The sequence below is a fragment of the Arachis duranensis genome, chromosome 4 (genome assembly GCF_000817695.3).
Source record: "Arachis duranensis cultivar V14167 chromosome 4, aradu.V14167.gnm2.J7QH, whole genome shotgun sequence".
NCBI lineage: Eukaryota > Viridiplantae > Streptophyta > Magnoliopsida > Fabales > Fabaceae > Arachis > Arachis duranensis.
Window position 1 is genome coordinate 78,230,958 of NC_029775.3, and position 8,653 is coordinate 78,239,610.

At 36.4% G+C, this 8,653-nt stretch overlaps 1 protein-coding gene across 1 annotated transcript in view; it reads left to right on the forward strand.

Annotated features, from left to right (window-relative positions):
- LOC107484428 (transcription factor bHLH155) overlaps positions 1–4,119 on the forward strand; it is a 6,068-nt gene extending 1,949 nt beyond the window's left edge. Inside the window, exons 4-11 of the mRNA XM_016105009.3 lie at positions 623–713; positions 809–850; positions 1,075–1,134; positions 1,372–2,418; positions 2,518–2,619; positions 2,895–3,026; positions 3,390–3,515; positions 3,620–4,119. Coding sequence (XP_015960495.1) covers positions 623–713; positions 809–850; positions 1,075–1,134; positions 1,372–2,418; positions 2,518–2,619; positions 2,895–3,026; positions 3,390–3,515; positions 3,620–3,709 — 1,690 coding nt within the window. The 3' untranslated portion in view covers positions 3,710–4,119. The remainder of the gene's footprint in view (positions 1–622; positions 714–808; positions 851–1,074; positions 1,135–1,371; positions 2,419–2,517; positions 2,620–2,894; positions 3,027–3,389; positions 3,516–3,619) is intronic.
- Positions 4,120–8,653: the final 4,534 nt, after the last annotated feature.

Sequence of the window (8,653 nt, forward strand, 5' to 3'; positions counted from 1 at the left end):
ACAGATATTCACAAGTGGAGTGAGCCAAATGATAAATGCTTAAATATGGCTTTGTTTCCTATAAGCATACGTCATCTTGGTTTTTGTTTCCTGTTAATTTTTGCTTTGGTCTTGGTCTTGTAAATGTGACCATTTTGGTCTCCTCCATTAAGTGGAATCTATTAAATGATGACTTGGATTTTGATTTGGCGCATCATCATTTAGCATATCACACTTAATGGCATGAAAAACAAGGGACTAAAATCAAAACAAAAAATTAATGAAGGACAAAAAGGGTATATTTAAGCACAATAAAAGATTCTTCATCTGTCCTAAAAATGTTTGTCATTTCTAAACTGTGATCTAGATACATTGAGTTTTGAATGTACTGAAATTCTAACGTGAGATATTTTGGGAATATATATTGATCTTAAATCACTTTGGCATTTTCTTTTCCCTTAGTTTTTAAAGATTCTCTGTTAATAGAAGTGTAGTTGAGTAAATTGTCGTTTATGCCAAATAGTGATGCCTGGTGCGTAATATGTCTTAAGGTCTTATCTAGGCCTTGTTGTATACACCATTGAAGATTTTTAATTATGATCTGTGAAGATGATGCAAAGTCCAACTCAATGTTTTCTGTCAGGGTTGTTGGTAAGGTAGCTTTTACTGGGAATCATTGTTGGGTGAGTGAGGACATTCTTACCCATGGGTTGGATGCTAATTTAATGCCTGAGGTGAGATTCTAACCATACAGTTTCCGCATAGAATTAAAGTAGTTAATCATCACATCTTGAAATACCTAATATCTGCATTCTGTTCTTGGTTCCAGTGTCCTGATGAATGGCTTCTTCAATTTGCCTCTGGCATCAAGGTAACAATATGCTATCCTTTATATATTATATTGTTTATCCTACAAGAGAATAACTGATTTCCTTTTCTAATTTCTGGAAAAATTACAAAGCATTGTGCATGCACAGATGAGTGTGAAAATGACTAGAGAACTCAACTGACATCAAGCATTCCGTGCCGTCTGAAGTTATGTTGCTAATTAGAGAAAATATTAAGTTGAGATTTTTTGTTTTTTCTTGGTTACAGACCATTGTGTTGATTCCAGTTCTTCCTCAAGGAGTTTTGCAATTTGGTTCATTTCAAGCGGTGCGTATGTGTTCCATATTTAAATCCTGAACACTTTCGGAGTAATATCGAGAGCTTGCCATAGCAAACTCCACTATGAAATACATTTAAGTTCTTTGCTGCAAATTTCTCAGATCATGTGTCTATAGTATTTGCCCTACATAAGTTGTTTCATTTTGGTCTGCATATCTAGTTTTTCATGTATTCCTCCAGTAATATTGCATATTGCTGCACAAGCACTTGTTTTAAAGATTTTAGGTTGCTGAAGACCTGGAATTTGTTACCAATATCAAGGAGAAATTCCATTCCATTCATCTTCTGGCAGCAAATACTACAGCATTGAACTATGGAGTTGATTGTCAAGATTGGTCATTCTCAGACCCAACAAATACTTTTATGGATATCTTGGATGAATCATCCAATATCACAAACAGTACAATAAAAACTGATGTTCTGGCTAGAATTGCGCCTAGTGTGAATGCATCAACAAGGTTGAACCCAGCAATGTTGTCTCAGGTGGAGACAAAAGATAATCTGGAAGAAGAGATATGGCCCACTTCTCCGTGGGTCAATGATGTGGGAGTATTCCAAGAGATATCAAATGGATTAGGTTTATACTCCGGTAAGACAGAGCAACAATTTGGAAGCAATGAAACTGGTTATGAGGATATCAAGGATCTGAATGGCTTCTTGGCTTTTCCCCCTGAGTCTGAATTGCACAAAGTGCTTGGATCAGCAGCTCCACACGGGAAAACAAGGAATTCCATGTCTAAACATACCTCTGTTGTGGATACTTACAGTAACTCAACCTTTATATCCAACAACAAAGAACATGGTGATATTGAGAGTTTGGAGCACCCTGAAGATGTTGATCCGAAATATCTTTTGGATGCTGTTTATGGGGATTTATTTAGTGCCTGCAACGATACTTCAAGCATATCCAACAGTTTTAGGTCCCCTGTAAGCAAGAAGATGCCATTTACTGGTTTGATTCATCCCAGGAACAGTTGCGAAGAAAGCAGTATGGTTATGAAAGATGTGAAAAGTGATCTTAAGGCGGCAGTTAGAGTCATGGGCAGAGATGCTATTACATCGCCATCTTTTGATGGAAATTCAAGCCTATTGACTGATGAGCCTCAAGAAGAAAAGGTTTATAGTCATTTGCAATCTACTAATGGACCAAAGATCTCTAGTACCTACAAGAAAAGAGCAAGGCCAGGTACCCAAAAGTCAAGGCCGAGAGATAGACAATTGATCATGGACAGGATGAAGGAGTTGAGGGAGCTTGTCCCAGATGGTGGAAAGGTAAATCTTTTTTTGCTTCGATACCAAGGTTAACATTTCTTAGTTCCTTTTGGACTACTAGTAGTATCTGAAATCTGTAACTGGCCATGTGATATGCAGTGTAGCATCGACAACCTCTTGGAGAGAACCATAAAGCATATGCTATACTTGAGAAAAATAACAAGCCAAGCTGAGAAGCTTAAGAGATTCGCACATAGAGAGGTAGCACATTTACGATTCCTTGTTTTTCATAAATAATATTGTCTTCTCTTTTTCTCAAGAAATATAAGAAAAGAAAAAGATATAATAGGTTGCAGTTAACACATCAATATGTACTTTGGGAAAGAACACTGAAAATGGGTGAAGTTTGAATTGCCTATTCCTACATCACTTCCCCCTTAATCCACAGATAACTAGTTATAGCTGGGAGATATGTACAATTTCTTTTTATAGCACCTCTTCGTTTGAGCTTTGACATGGTGCAATGGTGTGTTCAGGTTCCCAAATGCAGCAAGCAGAAGATCAATTATAACCAATCAGGGAGGAGCTGTGCATATGACTTGGAAAGTGAACAAGCATGGCCCATAGTGATAGAAGATCTGGAATGCTCAGGCCACATGCTTATTGAGGTCTCCTATTTTTCAACCTTACCCTTTTGTTCCATTGCACACAAGAATTTGTCTCGCGTCTGGCAAAATTATCACTTTTTGACTAAAAAAAGCACTTTTCACATGCTTCTATATTTTTTTTGGGGGAAAAAAATTGATTCCGATTCTTTTTACCAAGAGATGTGTTAATAGTATTCGTCTTTTTTTTACACCGAGTTTATACACACTGCAATTGGATGGGATGTGGGATAAATGTGTCACTTGATCTATCGGGCTTGGTGCATGATGAAATGGGTCACGTAACATTTCTAAATTATAAAATCACTCTATTGGGAATATGAAAGAAATCACCCTTGGTAACTGCTTACAACTAATGTCACACAGATGGTATGCAATGAGCATGGATTCTTCTTGGAGATTGCTCAGGTGATCCGGAAGCTGGAACTGACCATCTTGAAAGGTGTCTTAGAAAACCGCTCATCCGCAGCCTGGGCTTGTTTCATTGTTGAGGTAACGAGAAACACTCCTTGTTCGAGTTAAAACTTGTGTGTTGATAAAAATCCCTTTAATTTTATAGCAATTTTCTGATTATGGTATATAATTTTCTTTCTCAGGCTCCAAGAGGGTTTCACAGGATGGATGTTTTATGTCCTTTATTGCATCTTCTACAGCGGAGGAAGAACCCTGTTCCATATAAAAGCTGACCCTTATGTATACACAAGAGGCGTGCGAAACCCTTGACTTACATTCCATTCATCATTGAATAAAGTGTAGACACAATTTACCTGTTGTCACATGGTATTCAATGATAGAAGTATGAGCCAATATGGTGTTCCACACGTTATATGTATATATAAGATACAAAACTTGTATTTTAGCAAGTTCGATGTCTTTCTTTCATGTATCAACTAGGAGTTGCAACAATATTTGAGGGTGAGTTTAACTTTCTAATAGTGGTGTATGATAACTACTAGAATATGTAAAACTTGGGACTCCATGGGAGTCAATGCTTTTGGCACGAGGATGAGTGAGTAGCAAGTCACCGACTAGCTTTCTACTCATTTGCGATGTGACATTATGGTCCTATTTATAGAAGGGAGTGTTTCTGTTAAAATGGTGGAATCTTACTATGGGGATATAAGAATGCGTGATCGCTATAATAATCATGGCATGTGTGCCTTGCTCTGAATTTTAACTATTACCTGTTTGTCTTGATTGAGGACTTCGATTCTTTGTTGTCAAAAAATGTGCTATTATGAGAAAGAGCAAAAGAGGGTCAAGAAACTATCATTTATTTTTTAAATTAACTCATCATTGCTAGAGAGGGAAATTTGTTTACTAATTTATTATTGAAATATATATAAAGAGAAAAGATGGTAGTGTCAGACTTATACTTAAATATTTAACATTTTTCTATTGTATGACATCATAATTTTTTTGAGTGAAGTTATAATTAGGTTTTAAAAATTTCGGCCTCAGACTAATTAGTCTCTAAAAAAGGTACAAATTTGATCATTCAAAATAGCAAATGATAGACATGTTATGTTCTATTAATTCATTACGTAAAATTTAATGATGGTACTTATATGTAGCGTTAACTACTATGACATGTCTATTTATGAAAGATTATCATGCAGATAATATTTTTTAGAGTAAAACTTTACCTGCTTTAGTAAGATTCGTGGTAAATAAAGAGTAGTTGATAACCGTTATATAAAAACTGAAAAGATAAGAATGATTCATTATCTAAAACTATATTATTTCTATGGTCATGTGGTAGCAACGGAACATACGTCATTGTAGACAATAAAATACATGAACAATTTCATTTTGTTTCGTACTATCTATTAACAGAAGGACATACATATTCAGTATTTGCTATCACAAAGGACCTAATTGATATTTTTTTTTCATAAACTAATTAGTTCGAGGTCAAAATCCTTAAAAATGTAATTATCACTTTACTCTAATTCCTTTAAGGTCTCAGTTTTTCTTATATTTTCTTCTCTCTATTATAATTATAAAGATAAGAAGAGAAACTGAGAGTTTCACAATTATATTCAAGCATTTAAAATTTTTCTATTATGTGATATTATAATTTTTTGTTAAAGTGGTACAACCTAGCTTCAATTTCAATTACTTGATGTTTATTTTTAGTTATTCTATATTTTTGCTAACATATTATCTATAAACGATGAGTTATAAAACCTATTTTATCATGTTCTTGTACTCACTTTTTTATCTTTATAAAGTTACATTCGCACTCATTTATTCTCCTTTTTTTCCATTTCCCCCCTCAAACTTAATCACATTGTTCTCATTCATTTAAGACACGTGTTTTTATATAAATATTATTAGGATTAAGTACGATTTTTGTCCCTATAATTTTAGTTAAAATTCAAAATCGTCTCTAACGTTATTTTGCGTTTGAAATTGTCCTCAACGTTAAACTTATTGTCCTTTAGACAAAAATATCCTTAAAGTTGTTACTCTCTCTCTCTTTCTCTCTCTTTCTCCTTCTTATCACACTCTTCTACTTTTCATCCTCATAGAAAGTTTTCTACCTTCATAGCAAGAACACATAAATTGAAAAATCAGATTAACATTAATTTAAAAAAATTTACTTAAGCAAATTAATAAATAAACAAAACACAACAATAACCCAGCAAAGAGGACTCAATTCACCTACTAGAATTTCAGCAACAACGGCGAGAAGTAGAAGAACATGATCGAGACTGAGAAGCATGACGAGCAGCACGACGAGGGAGAGAAGAATCTCGGCGAGAATGACGAGAAGCAAAGCAACATGGCGAGATCGAAGAGAAGCAGCGCAGCAGTCCTCCCACACCCCACTACCGCCCTCGCACGTTCTATCTTCGTTTTTCAGAAGCATGAGTCAGAGCTTTTGTCTGGAAGGGATGGACGTCCATAGCTATTTAGGCAAGCTTGGTGGTTGTCACTACAAGAAAAACGTTGAGTGCCGTCGAATTTACCAGCGAAAAAACGAAAATAATCCACGAGTAATAAATTTACCATCGGATTTTTTGTCGGATCTAATCTGATGGTATAAACCTCACTGGTAAGTTGTAGCAAATTTAGCAGTGGAATCAGTTTTTTAAGCTACGAATATCTGATGCCAGTTACCGGCAGATTTTTTTCGACAGTAACTTTGGCACCAAACTATTTTGTTCCCGCATGATTATCGTCGAATTTTTCCCCCTAAAATCTGACGGTAAGTTCAATTTTCTTTTTTTTTTACGAAATTAGTGGTCAAATTCTAAGTTTTTATTTAAATTTATTTTTTTGCACAATTAGTAGTCAAATTCTAAATAATAGAAGCCAAATATGTTAAATTATGAAGTGTACAAATAAAATGAAAAGTCAAATAATAGAGGATATTATACAATCAAATTGTGTATAAATAAAAACTCAGTCACCAAAGATCCTGATAGTCATTGTCATCGTCATCGTCGTCCCACTTGTCCTGTTGCTTTGGCGGCGACATAGGCGGTGATGTCTGTTCCTTAAGCCGCGCTGCTGCCACCAACACGCATTTGATGTTCGTATGACACCATGTGGCGCTCCATCCGCTGAAGCCGCTCTAGCTCCCGCTCGAGGTCATTTGTGTCTGTCATACGTGAGAGGATCTCCTGATACCTTTTCTCAGATTCCCGTAGCTGCTGAGCCTATTAGTGAAGGCTCTAGGTGAGGAGCAGCACCTGTTCCCTCAAATCGACGCCATCCTCAGGATTGACAGATCGACTAGTGGTAGAGGCAGATGAATGTATCAACGTGGATGTACGGAGGTTGTCGGCGAAGAATGATCCCAGCCTGTACATGCGATTCTTGTACAGCTCAGATGCAGCCTCGCACCAAAACCTATCAGGATCGACGACTGATGCAGCGGAGTTGTTGCTGTCGTCTCTAGTACGTTGAGATTGTTAGGTTGCGGTCTCCAATCTCTGCTTGTAGGACTCCTGTGTAACATATTTTTTTATTAGGGTTGCAGTTAATTTAAAAATGGTATATCACAAGATGTTTACTCACATAATAATCCTCAGCCGCTGATAAGAAAATCTTACCTTGTTCTCTTTCAACGTGTGAGTATACTTGAAGGTCTCCGCCATCGTCGCCTCATAATCCAACGACTTAGACTACACATTTTGAAACCACATGTTAAGTCAAGTAATAATGATATTATATTATGATTAAACGAACTTAATAACAAAATGAAACAAGTTACTTACCAGCTTGGCCTTTTTCTTCATGAAAGTTGCTGACCCACCGGTATACTTCGATGACCTGGCCGATGCCCTATTAACTCTATTAGTAAGACGGCGATGCTTGAACCCCTCATCACTCTCCCACACGTACAGTGCCTTCTTAATGTCCGAGCAGAGCCAAATAGTGAGGTGGTCGTGGTGCTCACGTATGTCCTCCAACATCTGCTGAAGCCGCCTAACCATTCGATAGTCGAAGATCTTCCAGATCATGAGATTGTGAGTCATGTCCCATATAAATTTCTTTTGTAGAAAGAACACTAAGCACGAGTTAATCAAAATTAAATACATAATTAAACAAAATAGAAGATATAAACTAAGATTTGAATATGTTGAGTTTTTACTGCCCACTTCTTAAACCATCACTCTATGGTCTCAGTTGGAATCTTCTTGTAGCTTGGCCATGGGTGGTCGTACATCAGCTTGATTACATTAGTACATTCCTATGTACATGCATTTTTAATTTGTTTAAACCTATCAATAAAAATCTTAAGATTAGTAGTTTACTAAAAAGTTATTTGAAGTAATCTATAAACTTCAATTATATTTAGAGTTTTTTAGAAATTTCAGAAAAGTTTTATCTATAACTAGAATGTGCCAAAAACTCTATCCAACAACAATCCACTTAAATAGCAACATCTATCAACAATCAACAAACAAGAATAAAGAATCAAGCAGCAACATCCATCAATCAATAATAAACAGTTCAATTATTTAAGATTAGTAGTTTCATATATATGCCATTATATTACTTAAGTAGCAACATCTATCAACAATCAAGAATTATCAAACATAAATAGTTCAAACATACTAACCTAAATCGAACTTATCTTAACAACCTAAATCCATTAAAACTAGAAAATTGAGTATAACTAAATTAAACTGACCAACTAAAATGGTTTGCATATAAAAGACTTAAAATAGTACTCATGGCGAAGTCCCATAAGGACAAATCATCATCCATACGATGACAGGTAGTGGAGGGGTATCTGGCTGGGATTCGTGAGAGAATTTTGGCACCGCGATATTTGTCATTGGAGGTGGCAGCGTTGAGATAGTGCGCTGCTAAGTGGATGGGGCTGGTGGAGGAGTCTACTCTGATGAAGCAGACATATGACTTCTTGGTTGCAAGGGTGGTGCAATAGTAGGAGCCACATAGTTGGGGTTAGGGGCCATGATGAACGGCTGGTCCTATGCACCCATTGCCCGTGACGTCACATGGGTAGTTGGAGTAGAGGGGGACGACTGAGAAATCCCAGGGGTACCAGTAGAATCCCTCCCTCTACCACAACTACGAGGTCGATCCGTGACACCTCTACTTCTCATCATGTCTGCAAAGAGCATATCAATTAACACTAGTCACAAAAA